The sequence below is a fragment of the Globicephala melas genome, chromosome 7 (assembly GCF_963455315.2).
Source record: "Globicephala melas chromosome 7, mGloMel1.2, whole genome shotgun sequence".
Classification (NCBI taxonomy): domain Eukaryota; kingdom Metazoa; phylum Chordata; class Mammalia; order Artiodactyla; family Delphinidae; genus Globicephala; species Globicephala melas.
This window is the reverse complement of record NC_083320.1, coordinates 53,991,234-54,018,956: the sequence shown is the minus strand read 5'-3', so window position 1 is coordinate 54,018,956 and position 27,723 is coordinate 53,991,234. Positions and strand designations below refer to the sequence as shown.

The window sequence follows — 27,723 nt, the reverse complement described above, 5'->3', positions numbered from 1 at the left end:
GTATTGGGAGCTGGCAAGTCAGGGTAGAAGGCAGGGAGTTGAGGACATGGGGAATGGAATGGAATGGAATTGAATAAGCACAAGCTGGTGAGAAAAGAGAGAAAGCCTGAAGGTGTAGGAGATTGACAGACTGAGAGCACTGCCGAGGTGAGGACACAAGGCTCTGCCAGGTAAGAAAATAGATTAAGTGAAAGCTGGGAAGATGAAAGGACATGAGGTCCTTCTTGGGAAAGCTCTGTTTCCAAAGCTAAGGTTCCAGCCCTAGTCCCAAAACTCCTGGTCCCAGAGGCCAGAGGGGGCCATGGAAGTAGGCGCTAAGCTAGAAGCTAAGAAGGTACATTTTTGGCAATGAAGATGCAGAAAACCAAGCACTACTTTGTACCCTCTCCACCATTTCAAGTTGAGACAAAAATGTTCATCGAGGGACTTCCCTGGTGGCGCAGTGGTTAAGCAGCCACCTGCCAAGGCAGGGGACACGGGTTCGAGCCCTGGTCCAGGAAGATCCCACATGCCACAGAGCAACTAAGCCCGTGCGCCACAACTACTGAGCCTGCACTCTAGAGCCTGTGAGCCACAACTACTGAGCCCGCATGCCACAACTACTGAAGCCCGCGTACCTAGAGCCCGTGCTCTGCAACAAGAGAAGCCACCGCAATGAGAAGCCCGCACACTGCAATGAAGAGTAGCCCCTGCTCACTGCAACTAGAGAAAGCCCATGTGCAGCAATGCAGACCCAACACAGCCACAAATAAATAAATCAGATTAAAAAAAAAAGATTCTTTCTTTTTTAAAAAAAGTGTTCATTGATAGAACAACCTGTCGGCTATAATATCTCTGCCTAACCCTGAGAGTTCCAGGATAAGAAAAAATTTTAAAAATCCAGAATAAAGAAAGATGTGGAAAAGGAGGCAGTGGTTCCCTGAGATTTCCAGGGCCTGTGCGTGGCCTTCTTCCAGAGTGGTGAGAACTCAAGACTCTTAGAGAACGAGAGCTGGCAGAGGAATGTGGGCAGGCAGGATGTGGTCGTGCGAGGTAAGGGTGAGAATATTGGGAGGGTGGCGGGAGGATGCTACCTAACTTGGGTTGGCTTTACCCCTGAGTGAGCCTTGATGGCTCTACCTCCCACTCAACCAGCAGCCCCTCCCTGAAAGGAGAGTGAACCATGCGCGCCTGGGAGCATTGGGACCAGAGTTAAATGAGGTGGGACTCAAGTGCTTTGCTATGACTGATGTCACCTTCAAGAACCTGGGACCTTTGAGAGATGGAATTCTAGTCTACCAGAGGGAATTTTACAGATTATTTAGTACAAACCAGTCAAAACAATGCCTCAGAAAAAGCTCTCAGAGGAAAATTATTAAAAGCATCAAACAAGACAGATCTGAGACGGGACCCAACAGCCTATAACTTCCAATTGTGTGGATTTTAAACAAATCACACAAATTGCTTAAGTATTCAAAGAGATTCATGACTTATTTTTAAATAGAAAATGACTTATTTTTAAATAATTTTGTTTTATGTTTAGAATATTGTAAATATTGGTAGGCCAGGGGCTTCCCTGGTAGCGCAGTGGTTGAGAGTCCGCCTGCTGATGCAGGGGACACGGGTTCGTGCCCCGGTCCGGGAAGATCCCACATGCCGCGGAGTGGCTGAGCCCGTGATCCATGGCCGCTGAGCCTGCACGTCCGGAGCCTGTGCTCTGCAGTGGGAGAGGCCACAACAGTGAGAGGTCCGCATACCGCAAAAAAAAAAAAAAAAAATATATATATATATATATTTATTTATTTATTTGTAGGCCATAGTAAAAAGGGTTTCAACACAGCCACTTTGCTTATTTGTCTGTATCTACACATACACACTTGTATTATGATTTTAGTAAAATAACTTACTCTTTGAGCCTGTGTATGGTGCCTTGGAGAATAAAGGAGCTATAAGTGAGTATGTGCACTGGGGTGGAGGATCTGGAACGATCCACGAGGGTTCTATCCCCTTAGAAAGCAGGAAGATGGGCAGAGGCCATTCTGTCAAAGAGGTCAGCCCATAGGTACCGTACCTCCTCTGATGACTTTAGAAATGCCACATAAGTTTGCAGGACTTGTGACCTGGAGCTGAGGCTTTGGCCAAGTATGTTTAATTCTTCCTCTAGCCACTTAGCTTTAGAAGAAAGCGATGCCACTTCATCAGGTTCAAAATCATTTTTCTCTGTCAAGAGTTTTGCAGCTGCTTCTGATTCATGTGATGTCTCCTATAAAAACAAGGCACAGGAGGTCAGAAGCTGACAGGGGAATCATGAACACTCACATTCCAATACCTTCTGTACAGCCATCTATTACAATTATTAATTGAACTTGTACCAAAACTCTCCTCAATGAAAAAGGCACATATTTTAAAATTTGAAAAAAAAAGGCACCTTAAAATGAAAACTACCTCAAATTATTCTTTCAGTCTATCACCTATACGTCTTATTTAGAACATTCTACTTTCTGTGTCACAAATAGAAGAAAGTTTGTTTAGTAAGAAAGGTTGTAAAACACATTGGCAGAAATGTTTAAAATAATTTAAATAAAATAATTATACATGATGATTGCTTTATGAAATTTACCAGTAGCTCTAGAAAATTCTTAAACTAATTTTGTTATATAAGAGATGACAAGTTTATAGAAATTGTTCACTCATTTTTTAATTTACAAAAAATGCCATAACAAGTATGCAGTCTTCTTAAAGTCTCCATCTACAACCTAAAGAGTCAGTGAATTTGACTTGCTAGGGTTGCTCTCCTATGTCTTCTTTTGAGTGCAATTTTTGGCATGTGAAATCTAACCACTGATTCAATGGACGAGTAGGTATTTTAGGCACTATTTACACAACTGCCGCAGAGCTGTGTAAAATTTCACGTGAGACCAAGCTAGGATTCAAGCAAACATGAAAGACAGATGCTCCACTCTCATTTAGAGCAAGGAGGGATTGCTCTCCTACTTGTATTTAATATGCTTCCCAGGTACTCTACTGAATGGAGGTAATTTTAATTTACAGGAGCTGCTCCCAGAGAGCCCTCTGGAAGGAGGAAGTGGAGGAGTTTCTCCCCTTGAAATTTCCTCCTTCCCTCTAAAATTTTTTAAATAAAAAAATGAAGGGACTTCCCTGGTGGCGCAGTGGTTAAGAATCTGCCTGCCAATGCAGGGGACACGGGTTTGATCCCTGGTCCGGGAAGATCCCACATGCCACAGAGCAACTAAGCCCGTGCGCCACAACTACTGAGCCTGCGCTCTAGAGCCCTCGAGCCACAACTACTGAGCCTGCATGCCACAACTACTGAAGCCCTTGCTCCTAGAGCCCGTGCCCTGCAACAAAGAAGCCACCGCAATGAGAGGCCCGCGCACCGCAACGAAGAGTAGCCTCCGCCCACTGCAACTAGAGAAAGCCCGTGCACAACAACGAAGACCCAACGCAACCAAAAATAAATAAATAAAGAAATTTATAAAAAAAGAAAAAGTACTTCTCTAAATAAAATATATGAGGCTTTCTTTTTTAAAAAAATGAACTTGAGTTCAGGCATGCATTTCATTTTAGACATTTTAAAAAATGAATTAAAAACAGCCCATTAATAATTGGTTCATCCGTGAGTTTCAGGTGGCGGTGCTGTCTGTGAAGGAGACTCTTGGATAAATTAGGAGTTTTGGATTAACATATATGCACTACTATATATAAAATAGATAATCAAGAAGGACCTACTGTATAGCACAGGAAATTCTACTCAATACTCTGTAATACCTATATGGAAAAAGAATCTGAGAAAGAATGGATATATGTATATGTATAACTGAATCACTTTGCTGTATACCTGAAACTAACACAACACTGTAAATCAACTGTAGCTCAATGTAAAATAAAAATTAAATTCAAAAAAAAGAAATGATTGAATAGCGAGGCTGTTTCCTAGAGACCTGGGCACTTGCCTCACCTTCCTAACCACCTGCTGGGGCGGGCAGGGACTTCATGAAGGTTTGGAGCTGCTAGCAGGAATGTCTGAACCTAAGTCCCATGTGAAAGGGGTGAGAGGGTGCTAGAGAAGGTGCCAGGCAGAGGAGGGGGCAGTTTCTGTCTCTAAACATTGGGTGTGCAAACAACATTGTGATTTTTTTGCCTCCTGGAATCTAGCACTGATGCATGTTGCTCTTGGTAATTTTCTCTTGCAACTTACTCTAGCAGAAAATCACAAATAGCCTTGAAGAGGCGCTCTCCTGGCCTCAAGGAGCTGCTAACATCTCCTAGGCTAGGAAAGAGGGCCAAATGAGTGTTTAGCACCAGGCTATAATGCTGAGCTTCCGTGAGCTCAAACGCCCTACTAAATGCACCTGTAAATATACTTTAGATACACATAATGGTAGCCGTTTTTAAGTCATTATCTGCCAGAAGACTAATTTAGAATTGCAGCCCTCAAGGGAGTTAGGATTAAGTTTTATAGCTACTGAAAATAAAGAAAAATCATATTTACAAAACCATAACCATAATAATAACTCATTTTATTTACCTTAGCTTGTTTATCTAGTTCCAGATATGTACTCAAAATCTTCTCTGATTCAGAAAGGCTGGAACCGACATCCATTGCATTAGAAATTACTGGGCTGATTTTCTGAATGGACATTTCCACCTTTAGGAATAAAGAATATATTGCACCCTTAGTAATATATATTGGCATATATGTATGCATATGTGTAGAGGAGATAAATATTACTCTCTACATTCCCATTATACTTTAAATGTATATCAATTTTAATCTAAAAATAGTTTAATATTTCAGTATTTCCTACTTAAATTCATAATGCTGCTCTTCATATGAGGTAATACTACTGACTCACCAATAGAGGATATATGTTTACAGATATTTCTTTTATTAACAGCGATGAGATGTAGGCAATAATCCACATTCTCTAAGAATTTATTATCTATATTACGTAGAAAGGATAATTCACTTGTCAACACATCAGTAGAAATGAATTTTTCTGGTGCATTAAGTCATGATCATACACTGTACACTGAAAGGGGCCCAATTTACAGGTATATTTTGAAGCAGAGGTCCAGCATAGGTATTAGATCACTTTATGGATTACTATATTTAGGGCTGAGGGGCCCCGGGACAGCACCACATGCTGTACATGTAATAACAAAACAGAAACACGCTTAGGCATTTAATTGATGAACGTGGGGGATTATGATTTGATCTTCAATACACATGAATTAGTGAATACAGTGAGGTTTAAGGGGTTCTATTCAATTCAAGTTACTGCCTTGCTCTGACTAGAGTTCATACTTCCCAAAGTCAAATTGGCTCTGACTTGGCAGTAGCCACACAAGCAACAGCAGCTGTTTGAGTTTCTACTGTGTTTTCCACCACCACCAAATTCGCTTGAATCTCAAGCTCCAGGGAATGCAGCACTACAGCTGCCGCCATGTTTGTAATCTCCCTGGACTCAGGCATCAGAACAAGGTTCAAATTCCCATCTCTGGATCAATAACAGGCAAGGAGGCAATTTAGATAGAGACTTGGTTATTTAATGACCTCTCCTGTGAAGTCTATTAATTCTACTTGTGTAAGTCAGGTATATAAGTCCATTGTAGCTAATGAAAAAACATCATTGAAAATTTGAGACCCAGACTTTACAACATGGTTCATTAGCATTAATGTAATTGAGATATTACTAGTTTTTGCTATAACCCCATCTACGGACAAGTAATTTTCTTTTAAATTTATTTATTTTATTTATTATTTATTTTTGGCTGCCTGGGGTCTTCGTTGCTGCGCACGGGCTTTCTCTAGTTGCAGCGAGCGGGGGCTACTCTTCATTGCAGTGCGCGGGCTTCTCATTGTTGTGGCTTCTCTTGTGCAGGATAGGCTCTAGGCTCACGGGTTTCAGTAGTTGTGACACAAGGGCTCAGTAGTTGTGGCTCACGGGCTTAGTTGCTCCGAGGCATGCGGGATCTTCCCAGACCAGGGCTTGAACCCGTGTCCTCTGTATTGGCAGGTGGATTCTTAACCACTGTGCCACCAGGGAAGCCCCCAGACAAGTAATTTTTTATTTAGTCAAATAGTAGCTGCCTGTTTTTATTCCTCTTTGAAAATGGGAAATAAAATTCTTCAAACCACTATATTCACTTTGTAGAAAGGATTTTCACACATATGGTTTTATTCAGAGTGGCCATGTCCTTTGCACTGTCTTGGTTCAATAAATTATGATAATGGCAATTTATTCCTGGAACCCCTAAAACTCATCATTTTTGGTATCTACCTGCTGTTCTTGTGTTGTGTGGTGCCATGTTAACTAAAATGTGCATATTGGAGCCACACACAGAACCACGTAAATCAAAGAGGACACAATCACAATATACACATGGTTCAATTAACACAGTTCTGTGCAAAATGAGAACTGCCTTTGTGTAAACATGTTCTGGGTTGGGAGGCAGGGAGGATGACACTTCTAGTTTTGGCAACCTGGGGCAGGGATGGTTGATGAGCAGTAGTGAATTACAATTTCATTCTGTTTGAATATAAAGGCTAATGTGGGATGAAGGGAATCCTAAGGAGACACACCCCTATCCTCCCACCGTGCCCGCATGCTGCAGTTCCCATACCATCATCTATTATCACCAGGTAAGGAGCTGCATCTAAATAGTAACTTATGCATAAAATAGATAACCAACAAGGATCTACTGTACAGCACAGGGAACTATACTCCACATTATGTAAAAACCTTTAATGGAAAAGAATCTGAAAAAGAGTGTATATATATATATATATATATATATATATATATATATATATATATATATATATATATATATATATATATAAAACTGAGGGCTTCCCTGGTGGCGCAGTTGTTGAGAGTCCGCCTGCCGATGCAGGGGACACGGGTTCGTGCCCTGGTCGGGGAAGATCCCACATGCCGCGGAGCGGCTGGGCCCGTGAGCCATGGCCGCTGGGCCTGCGCGTCCGGAGCCTGTGCTCTGCAACGGGAGAGGCCACGGCAGTGAGAGGCCCACGTACCACAAAAAAAAACTGAATCGCTGTGCTGTACACCTGAAATTTACATATCGTAAGTCAACTATACTTCAATGAAAAATTAAAAATAAAGAAACTTATGCAAACCAAGAAATAAATAGTAGCTTAAGGAGGACACATTTTATGAAATTACCTTTCTTAAATAGCCCTCCACTGAGGCTGTTAATTGCTGTCTATTAAGAGCAAATTCCCTGTGCGCTGAACACTGTTCAGTCAGATGATCAACTCGCCTCTTGATGCATCCCATCATCTCACGGACACCGGTCACCCGAGAGCTGAATGGAACAAGCCAGCTATTAGTTCACTCCACCCTCATAGAGAGGCCCCAGGAACAGGGAACATTTGAAAATGAACCTTTCATGATAAGTATGACTTGATCAAAGTTACTAAGCTTCAGGCTTTAGGATAATAGAAGTTAAGAAGCTGTAGTCCTGGTACAGCAGAGACCAAAACCAAATTATGTTGTTTTGTTTAAGTCGGTCAGTCCCGAGGGAAAAGATGAGTTATGGGTTTTTGTAACCAGTTCTAATCTTCTCTTCTAAAGGTTCACTTTCTAATATTTCTTTAAGATATTTTGAGAAGCTTACGGCAAAAAACACAGTATGTTTGCCAAGAGTTTTCCTGGGGGTGTTATTTAAAAGCTTCATTTATCTAAAGATGCTCTTTGAATAGAAGTGTAGATCAGCCAATTAACAAAACACTGAATGATCCAATAGGGTAAAATATTTATGTAACACTAAGGTCCTTGTTCTGGATACTTACGAATGCTCAAGGCTGTAATCATTAGGTGAAAACCAAGGTATCACCAACAATGAGGAATCTGATGTACTTGTTCATAAAAAGAAACCAAGCCTCACACTGTCATTTTGTACCTGTGCTGGCCTCATGAGAAAATGAAAAGTGACATGACAGCTCATAAAATGAAAATGTCTTTAAAACAACAAATGAACTTTGAGTTGGACCCCGTTTGCTGTGGTCTAAAGACACATTAGCAAGTTTCCTAACCATTTCCAACACAGGCTTACTAGCAATGCAAGACAATGAAAGGACATTGCTGATCCAGTGAGCACTTTAAAATTTTTCAACCTATCCCTGAGACAGACCCTCTCCCTGCATATAAGAAGTTGAAGTCTTTAATTTCCTATCAGTCATTTCCTTCCAATACTCATAAAGATGAGCTGATAACTCTCACATTTAATTACCCAGAGCTTTAAAAGATCTTGGAACAAGATACAGATTTCAGTAGTTTTACCTCAAAAAATTAATTTATGACTCAGTAAAAATGAATTGAATTAGTAACGAAATGAGGGCAGGATCCCAACTGCCTGAGAGGGAACGGGACTTCACAGGAATGACAATGAGGCTGCCAAGAGTTTAGAGGTCATCAGGCGGCTTGAGAATCTTGTTGAATGCACATGGGATTCAAGTGTGTCCTGTGGGACCACCGGAGTCCCAGAGAAGTTTAACTGGAGGGGAAATCTTATTCCTGACGCCTAAGGTCCCACAGACATTACACTTGAAACAACTCGTTTCACATTTTAATAACTCAGAGACAGTGAAGAGTATAATCAAGAAATCAGGAGAGTTTAGCAAATAATCCTTGTACTTATATCCACAAATTCTGTAAAAATATTATATTGGTAACAGTAATCATATTTTAACTACATTTTAGACTTTGCATGCTAAAAAGGCACTTAAAAGCCCAGTTGTCCTACATGTTATGGTTTTTCTGTAGAACATGCAAATTTGGAATGAGAAAGATAAATAAAAAAGAAAAGGTGAATAAGCACTGTGGAAAATAGGTACAGAGAATAAAGCTTGTCATAGTAAATGGGTAAACATTTTCTAAAAATAATCCACTTACTGTGACAAGGAACCATTTTTAATGTTTTAAGTAATCTCTTCTAATTCTCATAACTACCCGATGATCTGGCTATACCTGTTATCTCTGTTTTGCAGATGAGCAAAGTGAGGTACAGAAATGCTCAGTAACTTGCCCAGGTCACATTTATTAAATGGCAGGGCTGGGATTTGAACCTATTCATCTGATCCCAGAGTCCACACTCTTTACCACCTCATAGTACCTTTTCTGGGTCCATGACACATGATGGGGATGGGGGGGAGTATTCTAAAATTTCACTTTCCCTTGCACTCAGTGTTGATGGAAACAGGATTAGCCTGGCTGGCATGCTCTTTTGAAATTGGCTGGCTTCTCTAGGTAATGAAATGTCTGTCTGTAGTTTGCAAAGTGACCACTAGAGGGGCACGATATCTTATTCAAATTCACATCTTGAAGGCCCCTCCAGCACAGAAAATGGAAACGGGGAAACAAAAACAAATCAAGCATTCCTTCCATAAATATATTGCTCTCTAGCAACTCACAATTTTAATTTAGATGAATCACAACGAGCCAAACAGGATCTCTTGCTGTCTTTGGATGGATCATTCATTTTTAATTTTCCAATGACCTACGAGATTAGTCTTATTTTGTGGTGATTTATGTCTTATCCTGTATATCTATTGCATTATAAATTAAGGGAAAATACAACATTCTTTTCATTCATTTATCCTCTGTAGCCCTGAGCTACATAGCCTTGTAAGAAGCAGATCAATGCATATTTTCAAATTAAATAAAGTACACTTTGATCAATATTTAAGGGAAGACAAGACACAGATTTAAGGAAAAAGAACATATGCACAGATAGTTACTGTATTAAAAATGTCACTAGTAACGGTTTCTAATTGTTTTTAAACAAAGATGACTTTGCGGGCTTCCCTGGTGGCGCAGTGGTTGAGAGTCCGCCTGCCAATGCAGGGGACACGGGTTCGTGCCCCGGTCCAGGAAGATCCCACATGCCGCAGAGCGGCTGGGCCCATGAGACATGGCCATTGAGCCTGCGCATCCGGAGCCTGTGCTCTGCAACGGGAGAGGCCACAACAGTGATAGGCTCACATACCGCAAAAAAAAAAAAAAAAAAAAAAAAAGATGACTTTGCCCTTTGCCCAGTTATAGAAGTTTTAGGCTATCCAAAGACTGCCCAATTTCTTCTTCGATGGTTTAGGATTCATAGTTAGGTTGACTGATACTTCCCTCCACTGTTTCAAGCCTTATAGGGACAGACTGAATTGCCTGTCCCATGTGCATTCCCTTCTTATTTGTCACTTAGACCGCATCCTTAGTACAAGAAGTTCTCAATTATCTTGCTTACCCTAGCCAGCTCCTATCTTCCTCTGTCCTCAGCTAGATCATCTCTGTCTGATCAGGCATTAATCCCTTCCTTCTACCTGATTCCCAGTTGGAGTATATCTGTCACACTCCTAACCCCAGGGCCTCTCCCTCTCCATTCCTCCTTGGTGAAAACCTAGTCTGCAGCTTACAACCAGCCCTATTCTATCATTTTCAGTTGGAAACTTGAAACACTGATTCCAGACATTTCTTCTGAACATTCCAAAACATTTTAAAACATGTATAGCATGCATATTGCCAATTTCCTCAGAGAGTGAAATGCAGATGGTTTGATCAAAGGAAAAATATGACCTCACACTCTGCCAGCAATTCTTACATTAACTGAAAATAAATTAATAGAATTCCATCAGCCACCCAGAAATGAGTCCTGTTACTTCACAGTAATATTAAATAAATGATGGGACAAGAACTGGGGACTGATAACAGAAACTTGGTTGACGGGAGTGCCTGGGCATTTTGTTCTGACTCTGATGAAGCCGCATTGCTCATGTGCTGCCTGATGGGGTGGGAGAGGAGCTACCAGTGGACCAGCTTTCTAGGCCTAACAATCTGTGGCTCTGTAACTTGCATTGGAAATACTGCTTGATCTTTGGGCTGCCTGTCTATGAATGGATTAGATGGTTCCTGCCTGTAGTATGAGCATGGGGTACATCAGATTATTCCTGACATTGACTTTGACTTCTTCAAGCATCACAGATACTCTGGAGTGACAGACTGTGAAGGTTTCTTTAGACATTTGTTAGAAACTCCATCATGGGAGTATTTTCTCCCCTATTCATTGAGCCAGGAGAGGGGAGGGAAGGGGGAAAGAAAAATGATTGATTTTTTTTTTTTCCCTCCCAGAGAGCAGAGACATATTGACTTCTGGCTCAAAAATAGACTGTTACATTTGCTCTATGGAAGCGGTTGCCCTGTCTTTGCATTTGTTACAAACCAGGGCTGCGGGAAGAGAGTAAATCCCAATGTTGATGTGTTCTAATGATTCTTTCCTGAGAGCAGCAAGTTGCTTTCAAACCTTTCATAAATTACTATTGGGAGCCCATCTGGATTAGCAGCTGAACCAGATGCTAAGCACGCGCCAGCTCACTCTATCTCATCAGAAGGGATCAGCTGATCATTTTTTTCTTTCTGTCTATGGACAAATTATACTTTGAAAATGGGAAAAAATATCTTCCTGATCTCTGGACAGGAACGCTTCATGTTTATCATCTCTATTTTGGAGGAAACAATCGCCACCATCTAGTTTTCATCCCTACTTTGAAAAAGTGCCATTCGAACTGTGGAAGGGATATGTATGTTTTTACAATAATTTTTTTCTGACTTAAGTTGTACACATTGAGAATCACTGCCCACCAAACATCTCACACCCACATGTACCTCTTGTATACACATGACAATAAAGAAACAGCAAGTAGTAAGTGGGGCTGAAACTACAGGGTTCCTGGGTTCTGGTCCAGATCCATGCAGAGATGCCCACATGTTCCACTCCTATGAGGTCAGAGAGACCAAAACATGTCCTCCATGAAGGGTCCCATAGCTGGGATTCTCCCTGAAATCAGTAACAGGGACGGGATTCTCCCTCTTGTAAAAGGAGTTTGAAAAATGCTATAGCCCACTGCTGCTGAAGCCAAGGAATCAGACATAGCAGAGCAGTCAGGAACCCCGACTGTGCCCCAACCTGGATTTCTGGCTGCACCTCTGAGAGCCCCAGTAGCTCTATGGGAGCTCGGGTGACCCTGATCAAATAGCAGAAGACTGATTCTGGACAGGAGACCCTGTGAGTTCAGGCGGAAATCATTGCAAAGCTGCTAAGGAGAAAAAAAAAAGAGTAGAGAACAAAGCAAGGAAAATAAAGCTGAAGAAAAAACACTTCCCATCCAGAAGGACAATCTAAAATTTCAAAACACATGAGGAAAATGAATCCTAAGAAAAGACACTCAACAATCAAGAGCTAAATGTGCTCTACCGGAAATGAAAATAAGTAGAGCAATCTGAAAGTGACTTTATAAATATGTTTCACATCACCAGAAAGATAAAGGAAAAATGAGCACCCATAATCAAGAAACAAGAAACTCTGAAGCAAAAGCAGTCAGAAGTAAAACGAAATTGGATAGGAAAAAGAATGAGTTAGGAATCCTAGAAATGAAAACAGTATAGTTATGAAAACAAACAAAAGAATTCAATGGCTGAAAACAAAGGGAAAATTAACAGAAGAGAAAACTCAATATGAGGGATTCATTGGCAACGCAGTGCGAAGAGATAGAGGAATGAAAAATATGAAAGATCGTTCAGACATCTAAGACAGACTGGGAGCCTCCAACATTCTTCTACTGGGAGTTACAGGAGGAGAGAAAAGAGAGAAAAACAGAAAATCAATATTTAAATTGCTGAACATTTTCCCTGATTGATGACATAAATCCTCACATAAAAGGGGCACAGTAAGAGCTAACCAGACAAATATTCTCTTTTGAGGTAATTTAGAAGATATAAAAATACATTTTAATGTATTTCCTTCCAGAAAGTTTTTCTCTTGGCAGTCCTTTCCACCCCTTCCCCTCCAAAGTTAGTAAGATGCCATATATGTGATTTGGATCCTACTTTATCCTCTTAACATTTTATTGTGAGGATACTCTCTGTCTTCAAATATTCCTCAAAAACACTCTTCTGATATTGGCTTAGATTATTCCATACTGTGCTTGCCCTTAAACTACTGGAACAGTTTCCTATTTTCTGAAAATATTTAGGTGGTTGCACTACTATAAACAACACTGTAATGAGCAGTTTATTCATGCATTTGTCCACTCACATCTCTTCCTCTCTTCTTTCTGGTGTTCTTTCCTCTCTAAGCCCTCTCATTGGAGAGTACTCCCCCCCTCAGCTGTCCAAGGCACAGGTTTCTGCCCCTTTAGTCAGGCTTCCTCTGTAGACCCTGCAGTTTCAGAACTTCTAACTCTGGGATCCTTGCTATTTCACATCACATCATCAGTATTATAAATGAATAAATTCATATTGCAATGAGTGACTCCTAGATATTTTACAAGAACCTAATCTAATTAGTCCTACATTTAATAGAAAGGGTAAACTTTGGGTGCATTCCATACTAAGAGTTTCAGAATTATACAAGCCTTAATAATGGTAACAGATTCAGACTGCAATTATGACATTTATTCAACCCCTAAAGAGAACAACTTAATACAGACATGAAAATATTTGGAAGGCGGCTGAGTTAACACTGTCATAACTCAACTTCGCAATTTCCTAAATTTCAGTATCTGATATTTACCATCTAAATATATCATCAAACTTTTTTAAGAAAAGTTATTTTAAGTTCTTAAATGTTTGGTAGAATTCCTACAAAATGTGACAATAGATGACTCTGATACAAAGGGATTTCTGATTTTGTTTCTTTGTTTTGTTTTATGTTGTTGGAGGGTGGGGATTATTTTTGTTTGTTTTCCACGTAAGATCTTTAAAAATATTTTTGCTATGACCTAAACTTTCCTTTATGCCACACCAGCCCCTTAACATTTCAAATCAAGTCACCTAGTGTGTAAATACTGAGATAAGGAGCATAAAAGAGGCTTCCTACATGGTTGACCTTGAAGGCTGACCTCAAGTTGATGTCATGGTCTGGATGGGGAGATGATGCTGTCACAAGTCAAACAACTAAGAAATGAGTCAGAACACCACAGAGTAAAAAGTGAGATAGGGCTGACAAATACAAAGGAATTAAAAAACTATTGTGTGGTAGGTTTTGATTAGGTTCATCCTGGCTTGAAGATGTAGACCCTTCACCCATCTTAGATTATCAAATTCAACAATGGTCTTCTCAAGTCTCACTCCTTCACTTGACCCATCCTGGTCACAGGAGCTTGGGATTGTGTCTCTCTTCTCTGAAGATGTGGCCCTAACACCCACTGTCCCAAGGGCTTCCTCAGACCTAGATCACACTCCCTTGACATGTCATTCCCTTACTGGCCATTAATAAGGTTCTGAAGACTCAGGGCCAGGTTTATGTATCTTTGACTATCCTTGAAGCCCAGTGCTGGTATGTCATACGAATGCTCAATAATGTTTTAAATAGACAGAAAGAAAGAAAAACTTTGCAGGGAAGGTGAGACTTGAGTTGAAATTAGAAGATAGATACAGCACATTTTAAGTGTGTTAGAATGAAAAAAAAATCCACATTCACTAAGTGGTCAGCCTCCTTGCTAACGACTGAAGTTGAAAGAAAGGAGACAGAGCTAGCAACCTAACAGAGCAGTTCAGACCTGAACTCCACCGCTTACCACTGTGTGACAGGTAGTAGGTAAGTTATTTGAACCTCTCTGAGCCCCAGCTTCTACACCTGCAAAACAGGGACAATGGTAATAGAAGTATCTGTATAACAGGGTGGCTTGAGGATAAAATTTGTTAATGTAGATAAAGCACACAAGCGTTGCCTTTATTGCCAACGAGCACTTGGACATAGTCTAACTCCCACCTAACTATTTTATCTTGTCTTATGCCTTTTCCCCTTGTCACGCTCTCCTCCAGCCACACTGTCCTTCCTTCTGCTACACCTTTGCTGTTGTTCTTCCAGGTCCACTCATCTCCCAGCCACTTGCATGGTAGCTCCTCTCCTTAATCTTTCCCTGACTACAATGTCTAAAATGGTCCCCTCCCCACAGTCACTCTCTAGCCCATTTCACTTTTTTTTTTCACAGTTCTCATTGCTGTGTAAGAGCATCTCATCTGTTGATTTATTTGTTGGTTGACTCTTTCTTCCCAGCAGAATATAAACAGCATGAGGGCAGGCACTTCACCTATCACATTAGATGCTTGGGAGCACCTGATCTACAAAGACAATCAATAATATTTTGGGAATGAGCAAATGAATGACTGAATGAACCATGCTCTGTCTAAAGTTCATTATCATTCGCAATATCAAACAGGGTATGTAGTGGTAGTCAACATAAAAGAAAATCGTGAAAAGAGAATGAAAAATCCCGACTTACCCCTGTTTCTATTTCTCTGTAAAATATGAAAAATCAACATTAAATGAATAACAATAAATGTTAGAGCAAAAGGGCAATACTTAAGGTTATATGAAAGCAAAGTATTCAGTCAGGATGAGGTTTATAAGCTTAAGTTCACCACAGCAAGGTAGAATAAAAACTGGAACAGGGGCTTCCCTGGCGGCGCAGTGGTTGGGAGTCCGCCTGCCGATGCAGGGGACACGGGTTTGTGCCCTGGTCTGGGAAGATCCCACATGCCGCGGAGCGGCTGGGCCCGTGAGCCATGGCCGCTGAGCCTGCATGTCCGGAGCCTGTGATCCGCAATGGGAGAGGCCACAACAGTGAGAGGGCCGCGTACTACAAAAAAAAACAAAAACAAAAAACTGGAACAGTCTTTTATGCAGGAGCAGAAATTGAGTCAACGCTGAAGCAAGTTTACCTGTAAATCTTAAATTAATTTTAGGGACAGGAAAAGCCAAATGAATACTTTATAAAGTAGCCTGGTTTTAGTGGGTGTTTCTATGTTTTTCAGTTTTGTATCTTTTTGAATTATAGTTTTGTCTGGATATATGCCCAGGAGTGAGATTGCTGGATCATATGGTAGCATTTTTTTTGAGTTTTTTAAGGAACCTCCATACTGTTCTCCATAGTGGCTGCACCAATTTACATTCCCACCAACAGTGTAGGAGGGTTCCCTTTTCTCCACATCTTCTCCAGCATTTGTTATTTGTAGACTTTTTAAATGACGGCCATTCTGAATGGTGTGAGGTGGTACCTAATTGGAGTTTTGATTTGCATTTCTCTAATAATTAGCGATGTTGAACATCTTTTCATGTGCCTGTTGGCCATCTGTATGTCTTCTTTGGAGAAATGTCTATCTAGGTCTTCTGTCCATTTTTCGATTGGGTTGTTTGTTTTTTTGTTATCGAGTTATATGAGCTGTTTGTATATTTTAGAAATTAAGCCCTTGTTGATCTCATTATTTGCAAACGTTTTTTCCCAGTTCATAGGTTGTCTTTTGTTTATGGTTTCCTTGTTTTTGAGTTCTGAACTGGTAGCTCACTGAGAACACAAAAAAGGAGGTTCCTCGTTTTTGCCCAATTATGGAAAACTTCACCCTCACACAAGGTCTCCGACCCAGCACTTCCAATCACCACAGCTTCCTGTGGCTTAATAAATGCATTATCCTGCTTGGCAGCAGGGTACCTTTGGGCTACCTTTACACTCAGTGCTCAGAGATGATGCCAAGCAAGGCCTAAGAGGAGGTGAGGGGGCCGGAATCCAGAGCTTTCAACCTCACCGTAAGCCTGGTTTGACCATTATCAGATCCCATGATAGGTAACTCGCATCATAACTAAATGCAAACGAATGCGCTAAAATGCCTTTGATGTTAAAGTGTACTTAGGTTATGTCACGGATATCACACTCTGAAAAGATAATAAACAATTTAACAATGACTCAGAATTATCACCTGAGCATTAGGGAGGAAACAGAAGGGCAAGGAAACATGTAAATAATCATCATTTATCCTGTGAGGCTGCTCCAATTTCAAAGGTATTTGATTCCAGGTTAGAAAAACAGTGTGGATCTGTTCCTAAAATAACTACAAAGTTCTCAGATTTACTGGGAAGCTTCATCTTAGATAAATGTGAACTTCTGAAGTCCTATTTTATTAACTAACTGGAAAAAAATTAGATCTAAGGGTCTCTGAAATTCCTATCTGCCCCAGTACTAAATTTTACCTTTATTACCTCAAGATAAATGTTTATCTGCTCTATTTCTAATATAACCTTCCCCAGTTAGTGAAAATGAATATGATTTGGTACAGCTGACTGCCGTAGTCATATGAAGCAACCATGTAACTCTTAATATTTTGCTTTTAAAACTCTTTGTATAGAAGGTAAATAAATCAGTGAACCAGTTATTTATCAGGCGCTTTCTATATGCCAGAGTGGTGTTATCGCATTTGATTAAAACATCCTCTATGAAATGCACATTTCCATTTTACCGATGAGGAAACTGAGGTTCAGAGAAGTTAAATGCATGGCATTATTTTGGCTCTCAGAATGCATGAAATAAAACTCTTTTGAGGGCTTCCCTGGTGGCGCAGTGGTTGGGAGTCCGCCTGCCGATGCGGGGGACGCGGGTTCGTGCCCCAGTCCGGGAGGATCCCACGTGCCGCGGAGCGGCTGGGCCCGTGAGCCATGGCCGCTGGGCCTGCGCGTCCGGAGCCTGTGCTCCGCGGCGGGAGAGGCCACAGCAGTGAGAGGCCCGCGTACCGCAAATAAAAAAACAAAAAAAACAACAACAAAAAAACTCCTTTGATACTAAGTCCTAAGCTTCTTATCCACACCAGTTTTCAAATGTCTGATAGTAGGAATTTTAGTGTTTTGTGTCCTAGTAGCGTGGCTGGCATTCAGAAGTCTAGGAAGCCATTGTGATGTTCAGTAACACATACTTTTCTCTGTGGAATTTATGTTTATTTCCATTGTCATTATTCTAAACTCCACCTTCACTCCAGCTGTGGCTGCAACTTGAAATCTCCTTCTGCTTCTCTCCCATGGTGGTGACCCAGGTCGTTGGACAGATAAATCATTAGATGAGGAAGGGAGGCAAGTCCCAAATGGTATGCATGGGATTGAGGTCAGTGACTATGTGTGTCTCTGGTTTGCGACTGAGATTCTAATGCGTTTCAATTCAGCTTCTAATGGATTTCTATTCTACATCTACCCTCTGAATCAAAAATGTCCTTTGCCAAGTAACAATTGCACTTTACCTTCAGTTCCTCCTGCAAAACGGAAATAGTATTGATTTGTAAAATATTGTGAAATCTCAGGGCAACCAAACACCTTGGAACTACTATGAACGCTCATATATCTAGGATGTTGACAGAAATCACACTGCTAACTTTTCTTTCTTTAATCCAGTTACCTACCATTAATTCAAGTTTCTTGAAATAGTCCCTAACTATTGCTTCTTCTATTAAGACTCAGTCTGCAACCTGACGAACAGAACTATAGATGTCCCTTTGAAAAGCAATATATATGTAAAATTTAAGACTAGAAGGAGCAAGGAAGGCAAAAAGAAAGAGACTAGCTAAGTAAACAAACATGTCGACCATTACAAAATGGATGGCCAGGGCTTCCCTGGTGGCGCAGTGGTTGAGGGTCCGCCTGCCGATGCAGGGGACACGAGTTCGTGCTGCGGTCTGGGAGGATCCCACATGCCGCGGAGCGACTGGGCCCGTGAGCCATGGCTGCTGAGCTTGCGCGTCCACAGCCTGTGCTCCGCAGCGAGAGAGGCCGCAGCAGTGAGAGGCCCGCGTACCGCAAAAAAAAAAGACAACAAAAAACAACAAAATGGATGGCCAAAAAGAATCACTAGAATCCTGAAAATAGAGTGTAATGTAAAATAAAAGCACTTCTCTTATATTTAAGTATTGAAAATAAAGCATTACTGATTAGAACAAACAGGATAAAGTTTAGCAGTAATATGTTGTGACCAGCTTTCCTACTCTTAAGACTTAAGCATCAAAACTAAATACGGAACTTCAGTTTCTGGTCAAGAAGCAGGGACTGGATTTACCCTCATGCCTTAAACAACTCAGACATTGAAGGACAGGTAGCACAGGACAGTCATCCCTGAGAAAAGGGAAATGAATGAGGTGAGCCTTATGATTGCATCAGCCTGCTGTCTGGGAGGTAATTTCCAGACCAAAGCTCAGGGAAGTGGAACAAAACAGAGTCCAAAGGATGTACTGTTTTGAAGATACAGAGATCAGACTTAGGGGAGGCCAAGGCATCTAGAATTTCTGGGGCAGCGTGTCAGTGACAGATCTTCAGATCTGGGGAGGGGTCTCTGGCTGCTTCCTGATCCACCCACGCATGAAAGGAAACTGTCTAAGGTCAGGGAAAGTACCACAAGTAAAGAGTGGCCTGAACAAAGAAATAGTATGTATCTGTGCTTTGAGACCTACTTACTAAACTGACATGAGACCAATTACAACTGGAGACCTCACCACTTAATCCATCATCACGTGACTCAGATCAATGTCAAACAGGTACACTGAGTCCAGGCACAACAAGTCCAGGCACCCCATAGGATATCTTCTGCCTGGTCCAAGATTCTTATACATTCTAGAAGACTGGACCTGTAGCAGGGGAGGGAAGAAAGGAGCTCTCATACCGATAGGGGCCAGACATGAGCACACTGGTTCTCCTAGAGCCCAGTGGACACACCACTACCTGATGCATGACATGGAGCCAAAGTAGGGAAACTTAGTAACTACAGCTATTGTTAGTTTTCCAAAGGTGAGAATTATTTGCCCTTTTCATAGCCTCAGCTTTTTAGCTCCTGCTGGAATATCTTGGATTATTTCTGATCTTGACTTTGCATGGTCCCAAAGCCCTGGTTAAATGTATCTGTCTGGACTCAGATTATCTTCTGAAAAGAAAATTCCCTAAACCCAAATTTACCAAATCAACACTTGTAAGCATGTCTAAAATAGAGCAGAATGAGGGTTTAAACAGAAATAAAATAATTTTTACCACATTTGACCTATTTCATTGTTCCTCAAATTGAATGTCTTTGAGTTTCAAGGGGATTGTGGATATGGAAGATAAAAACAGGGCTTACCCCATTTGCAGAATTTTTTTTGTCTCTCTCTGTCAAAACATAAGCCCTGCCATCATTTCTTCCTAGTCAGTATCTGTTCCATCATCTGCTCTTTCTGTCATCTCCATTTTGTCTTCCAATCCCTATTCTTGATCATACGTTCTCACTGCATTCTCTTTCTGCTTCTCAAGGTCCTTCTCTCTCCTCATTCCCACCCATCTCTAAGATATACCAGAGTATATCACACTGATATACTCACTGAATGTGCTCATAAAAACAACCCACCCTAGCACACTGGTTAAGAGCAGGTGGTCTAGGATGCACTAGACCATTACTCTGGATCCATGCACTTGAATTCAAATTCTGGCTCTGCCACTAACTAACCAGCTGCGTGACCTTTTGCAAGTTACTTAACCTCTCTGTGTCTCAGTTGCTTGTAAAAAGAGAGCATTAATAGTATATTCTATGCCTTGTAGAGTTGCTGTGAGGATTAATGGGATAATGCTTCTAAAGCTGTTGAGACAGTGCCAGGCATGTGGTGGGCTCTCAATTTTTAAAAATGTAATTATTATTAATTAATAATAATGTCATCTTTTACTTAGGGTTTTGCTTGGTGAGCCATCAAGCTCATAAATGAAAGAGAATTCTAGAACTTTATTTTTTCCAGAAAGCAACAAAGGGACAGAGTAGACTCAAGGCTTACGAATTAAAAGGGAGGAAGAAATCCCACGGAGATGCTAGGATATAAAAAGTATACAGAAGGAAAGTTCTGTCTCTTCTTTTGTTCTTTCCCTCCTCCCTCCTCAGAAACTCATAGAAAGAAAGCTTTAGCATCTTCAGGTCCTCAGGTCAGAATATAGCCTCACTTCTGGATGAGCAATGCTGTGTTCTGAATTACTGTTGACCAAAATTCAATAGATACTTTTAAGCCATGTCATAATGCAGTAAAACATCAGAAGTAGGGGAAAAAAAATCATGCAACTTATTTTTTAACAGACTGTGGAAACTGTGAAAAAGCTTGTCACACTGAGGAAGAAATAGACTTCACTTACCTGCAGGAGGCTAGTTGGTTGATTAAGGCTTGTCCCTCCTGCAGAGCATCAGCTGTGCAGTCTTTAATTTCTCTGTGTAATTCCTCATGCCTCGCTGCCAAGACAGGCAGACTTAAACCCTCTGATTTAAGGAGCTTAAGGTAAGCTTCAACTCTTCCAAGTACATCAAATGCCTGCCAAAGAAAACATACTTTCATTTTCTGCTCATCTAGTTTAAAGTCTACATCAATGTGCACACAAAATACTAGAGATTAAACCAGCCTGTTCAATTTATTGGTTTGCTCATAACCAAAAACAACAATCTGAGGCTTAGAAAATAGCTGTGTAGCTTTAAGGCTCCGTTTAGGGAAACTGATCGTAGTTTAGTTCAGCACAGATAAATGTCAACCCCATAAAATTACCAAAATGGTTTACATTGAGAATGTACCTATACAACACAGTTATAACTATATAAAATTTGGAGAGCCAGGTTTATTTTTTGCACATTCTGTACTGGATACAACTAACGGATGAGATGTTTTAAAAATATTATGCAGACTTTCATAACCTGAACATCTCTGTAATCTTCTTTTAAAAAAATTCCCAATAAATTGCACTTTGAACCTGAGACACCATGGGGAAGTATTCAAAAAATTTTGGGACTTTTGTCCCTTGCCTTTCTGAGTAAAAGATCTTCTGCCTGCTCCATCCAAGGCATCCATCTGTCTATAGAGAAGATTGGAATTTCGTTCTGAAACAGTGCAGGGACTAAGACCAAGGTAATATTTAGCTTCTGACATGTAAAACAGGATTATGCGGGAAGAAACATCACCTTGCAAACCAAGATACTGTCTTGAGAGAAGATTTTTGAATTTCTTTATTTTCTTCCTTTATTAGCAGATCAACAACCAGGTATGGGGGATTAAGCTTATAGAATGAACACAGTAGAGGCCTAGTTGGCATTAAGAAGGGGGAATATATGATATAAAAGCAGTAAAAGAAGACTGTGGCAATATGAGGAAAAGAGAGATCAGAGTGCCATGGTCTTCATAGGTCCCTGATAGCCCACCTGTGAACTTTGGCCTGGAGAGCAGGAGATGAGTTAGGTAAGTTGAAGAGAAGATGAACAGCAAGGGAGCTCTTGCCACGTTGCCCTCTGGCAGTACTGGAAGAAGCCACCTTACAGGGTGTTCCACACCACTCTGAAGAACAGTCCTATCCCAGGAAGCTTGACTGGGCCACCGTCAGCAGGGGCGTGAAGCCTAGCCTTCCTGGGTTGTTACAGTGGAAGCCAGTGAGCTCATCAGGGGGCCACCAGGTGAACTAGGAAGACCCCACAATGAGAGCAATGGTCTCGTGAGTCGACTACCACTGAGAACTGAGAGAGACCAGAGAGGGGAGCAAGGCTGGGTTGATGCTGAGGGAACACAGTTTAAGCCAAATGTAGAGGTTACAGCCGTGGACCTGTGTAACAGCACCCATACCTCTGCACCTGGCCACCTTTGAAGGGAGTGAGTTGTTTTTTGTTTTTTTTTAACTTCATTGAAGTATAGTTGATTTACAATGTTGTGTCAATTTCTGCTGTTCAGCAAAGTGATTCAATTATATATATATATATATACGGTTTATCACAGGATATTGAATATAGTTCCCTGTGTATATAGTAAGAACTTGTTTATCCATGCTATATACAATAGTTTGCATCTGCTAATCCCAAACTGCCAGTCCTTCCCTCCTCCACCCCCCTTGCCCCTTGGTAACCACAAGTCTATTCTCTATGTCTTTGAGTCTGTTTCTGTCTCATAGATAAGTTCGTTTGTGTCGTATTTTACATTCCACATATCAGTGATATCATATGATATTTGTCTTTTTCTTACTTACTTCACTTAGTATGATAATCTCTAAGTCTATCCACATTGTTGTAAATGGCATTATTTCATTCTTTTTTATGGCTGAGTAATATTCCATTGTATATCTGTGCCACATCTTCTTTATCCATTCATCTGTCAATGGATATTTAGGTTGTTTCCATGACCTGGCTATTGTAAATAGTGCTGCTATGAACATTGGGGTGCATGTATCTTTTCAAATTATAGTTTTGTCTGGATATATGCCCAGGAGTGAGATTGCTGCATCAGATGGCAACTCTATTTTTAGTTTTTTAAGGAACCTCCATACTGTTCTCCATAGTGGCTGTACCAATTTACATTCCCACCAACATTAGGAGGGTTCCCTTTTCTCCACACCAAAGGGAGTGAGTTTTAATGGCAGAATTGGAACTGGACAAGATTTGAATTTACAAATGAAATCTTTCAGATACTGTCATGTGACTTATATGTTGAGATTCTGTTTTCCCACCAATGTCCTCATGTCTTCTGAATCTGCATTTACTGAGAGTGTATAAAGCAAATTCATTCCCATTTATTTAGTAGATAGGAAATAATACAAATAATCACTACAGTTTAATGAGAACTATGTGCTTCTTCTCTACTTCGTGTTTCACAATTACTTTTCATTTTGTCAACAAATATTCCTGATCGTCTGCTGAGTTCCAGGCATATTGTTCTTAAGAGCCATGGGAGGCAGCAAGAAATTATCCCCTTATATGACTGAGGAAACTGTGTCTCAGAGAAGTTAAATAAATTTCACCAAGTCATACCTGTGCTAAGGGACAGATTTGGTATTTGTACTCAATCTGTCTGGCCCCGAGGGCTCTGCTCTTAAATCCTGGGCTATAGTGCTATGTAGCAAAGGATTTCTGTGGCAGGCTTATGAGAGAGGGGCATTTCCAAGAAGACCGTTAATCTTAGGTGGAAAAGGTAGGATTTAAAAACTTACTTTTTGTAAACAGTGTCTACTTTTCCTTCTTACAGGTGAGAAAGGATACAGAGAAAGATTGAGCTATTTCTCTTATGTTTGTAGGACTGTAAAAGAAAGATAGCTTTATTAAAGAAACTTCGAACCTGAAGAACTCTTCCTTATCTGATCCTTTTTCTTTCCTGCAGTTGGCAACAGAGCCAAATGTCTCAAGATGCTGATGTTAGAAAAGATGATTTGAATTGCTTCCTGGATCTTTCCATAACACACTGAAACACCACTAGGCAATAACCACTGTTTCTGGAATTTTGTTTTATATTTTTAATTTTATTGCTTATTTTGAATAAATTGGAGTCCCTTGTTAATCAAGGGTTAGTTTTAAAGCCAGTGCCTAAAGTAAAAATCTGGTGTAGTCAAAATAATCATGAACTCCCTTAAGTCATGCTTAAAGTTTAATATATGCTTATAGTAATACATACTCACACCTAGGACTGAGAGCCACCGAGCTAGGATAAAGGAAGAAATAAGGATAAATCTATACTTAGATGTCAGGACATTCACTTCATTCTTCCTTTAAGATAATTCTCAAGTTCTTACTGTGAATGCGGAAGGGATACAGACTTCAAAAGTGCTTTGTCTTGCCTGTAAGTTTAAGTCCATTCTATCTTAATATTAAGCCATTATAACCTTAGTAAATATCATATTTATTGTTGAGAATTGAAGAAGGAAAACATATGAAAGTAACAAGGGCACGATGGTGGAAATGTAGTAAGTACTCAGAAAATATTTGCTGGTTCTTACTCTAAATCTTGATTGATCAGACACATCTTTGAAAAATCACTGAGAAGAGCATGGCCACCTGCTGCCTGTCACTCATCCTACGTGGCTTTTTCTCCTTGTGTCCCCACTGAACAGCTGCTACTCTCAGATCCTTGGTCACTCATCTCATCTTCATAGGAGTTAGATTCTAAAGCCACTTGTACATTAAACGCATGTGTGATGTGACTCCACCCTATTCCTGAAGGTTGTCATAAAAGTATCATTTCCTAATGGCACGGAAATAAATTGAAGAGCTAAACATTCACTAGAAGGAGGAGGTGGTAGATCAAGGACCAGTATAACCCATAACTTAGAATTAAAATAGCCAGATTTTCTTCCAGAGCTTTTTCTCAGAAATATCAAAGTGTCAGGAAAGTATTTATGAATTCCTCTTCGTGTCACACTTAAGAGAACTATACCAGTAGAAAGGAGGTGAGCGATTTCTTTCCTTCATTAGCTCAACGAATATATTTACAAAGATCTACTATAGGTAAGATGGGCTGGATGCTGTAAGAGAGCTGATTCCTTACCCTTAATCCTAACTTAACCCTAATGGGAATAATCTACAGACACAGATATAGTTAAATTTCTTAATTTTAAGAGGAGACCTCTTTCAAGATTCTACTGTCTGTGATTGTCTGAATCATATGCAAAGCTTGTTTCTCTTATTCCCACATAGAAAATGATCTAAGTATCATTGTTCTCACTTAATCTACCCCCAGAATAGAACTGACTGCCTGTGTATTTACCAGATCCGTAAGGAACCTGATATACTGGATCCGGCCTGGAAAGAGTCTCTTTGTTGCACACATGGTACAGAACAGGTTATTTCCAGCAAGAACGCTGTGGCCTCCACATCAACACCTTTGGAATTCATAGTTTACGTTTAGGTTTTTGTCCTTCACATCCCCCTCTTTCTTCAAACCTTGTGTGAAGGTCAAATAGAGGTTTTATGAGCAGACTGGAATAAACAAGGATACAGGCACAAGGATAATAGTCTCTCCCTCTGGGTTCTAGCTCTTCTTGACCATTTTACATGGCACCACTCAGTTCTCAAGCAGACAAGGAGGAGATGAATCAGCTCTTTTGGCCCTGGCTTGGGAAAGAGCAAGGAGTTGCTTAGGTTTTGTGTTCTAAGATGCTAATAAATCTCTTTCCTTTTTCCCTTGTGAAGCACAGGATCCCAAGCAGGTTGCACCACATCACACAGAGATGATACCAAGACTTGGCACATTTGATTCCTTTAAAAACATCTATGAGATTAATATGTTTAGCAGGAACCATGAATCATGCAGCATAATTCTTATATCGTGCTGTTTCACAAAGATGTTTAATAAGTAATATTGTTTACTTCCTGACTAATTTGAAGAGAATCAACATTAAAAGAAAGAAAACAAAAACCACTGTAGAACCCTGAACATTTCCTTTCACGAATCCCAAGGCTGGAGAATGAGTTTGGTCAGAACCTTTATAATTACCAAGGATGCAAAACTTAACTCAGCTTCTAATTAGAGCACTGAACTCCACTATCTGCAGAGATTCAATTTTCCTCTGGGTTTAGTTTTTTAGAAGACCCAAAGCTTCAGTGTCTTTTCCTAAACATTACCTGAGATAACTTCTGGTGGCTCCCACTTTGGCAAGCTGATTCCTAATTCAGGTCCTGTCCAAGATTTCAAATGCCATGAAGACGGGGGCAACAGGGTGATGTAATTTTCAGCTCCTCATACTTGCTGCCTCCTACTACTGCTCTGGCTTATTCCTTGCCTCTTCAAAGTTGTTGCATCTGGTCCCCAGAACTCCCTCCGTGTTACAAGTGTTACAAGGTCGATCGGTGATGTTACTGAGAGGTGTTTAAAATCACAAGTACCTAAAGCAGGGTTTTACCTCACAATTTGAAAAGCTAAAAAAAACACTGGACAAGAAGGCGTTTGGGATTGAAAGTGGAATGTATCTGAAGCCTTTGATTAACAAGGAATCAGAGGAACTTTATATATTGACCATTTCTTACTTTTTCTGAGATGAGTCCGTCTTAGAGATATATAAACTAGACCCATAAGTAGAACTTTAGCCAGCTAGTCACTTTATAATTTCTGGTTTTCTTTTACATAAATTGACCCAAATGGTTTTAGGATGATCTTGGGAATATTAACATGGAATATGTCCATTTGCAATGTGCAAAGCACTTTTTTTTCATTTATTCAACAAACGTTTATTGAAATCTATGGAGCAGGTATGAAAATGAACAAAAGCACTGAGGTCATGTTAGAGTGGCGAGTGCAGTATTAAATGCATATATAATGACAAATGATGGCTAGCAAGCAGGAGTGCTTGGCTGTTCTATGCACTAGTCATGTATTAACTCATTTAGATAAAGCAAGGACTCTGTGACGTACATATAATTGTTATTTCTATCTTACAGATTAGAAAGCCAGATGCACAGGAAAGTTAAGTAACTGCCCAAGGTCACAGAGCTAATAAATGTCTGAGACCAGATTCATACCTAGGCAGCCTGGCTCCAAAATCCATTATATTATGTTACAAAAGTGTCATCCTAGCAAATGTTTCTATATATTCACTTAATACTCCACAATTCCATTTATTTATTTACACTCCAATTCTCCCCTGCAAAGATTGTGTACATTTATCACGGATTTTAAGAACTTTCATTACTTTCATTACTGAATGTTCCCTGAAGTAGAATTGTTAGACCATTTTATTTATTTTTATTTTTTTTCCTGTTGGGTGATACAGTTGATTGAAAGGCAAACTCACTTTCTCCAGGAGTTCACTTACACGGAGGTAGCTCCTTAAGAATATCTCTTCCCCATGACAAACCAAGGCAATCAAACCATACCCCAAAGCAGAAACCCAACAGAATAAGGCTATCGGCCTTGTCAGATGACACTCAGAAGCAGGAAAAAAAGTTATAAAGCTATATGATGACTGTCTCTTCAGCACTGCATTTGGCCACATACTTGTTTATTAAATATTTTTTTTCTTTTTAAACTAGCTAAAGAAAATACTCTCGAGCAGGGTTAGTTCTTAAAGCAACAAACAGAAAAAAATATGTATGTGTATATAGTAAAATCAAAGAAGGACAGCACGTCAGAGCTGGCGAGGACCTTGAGCCAGCTCAAGGCC

The 27,723-nt window shown here is 40.3% G+C and overlaps 1 protein-coding gene across 2 annotated transcripts in view; it reads right to left on the bottom strand.

Moving 5' to 3' along the window:
* Positions 1-27,723, bottom strand: part of CCDC141 (coiled-coil domain containing 141) — a 214,981-nt gene that overhangs the window by 64,388 nt on the left and 122,870 nt on the right. For both annotated transcript variants that reach the window (XM_070045946.1, XM_030850759.2), the window contains exons 9-12: positions 20,968-21,140; positions 7,191-7,332; positions 4,529-4,648; positions 2,051-2,242 (exon numbers count right to left, since the gene is read on the bottom strand). In XM_070045946.1, the coding sequence (XP_069902047.1) occupies positions 2,051-2,242; positions 4,529-4,648; positions 7,191-7,332; positions 20,968-21,140 (627 nt within the window). The remainder of the gene's footprint in view (positions 1-2,050; positions 2,243-4,528; positions 4,649-7,190; positions 7,333-20,967; positions 21,141-27,723) is intronic.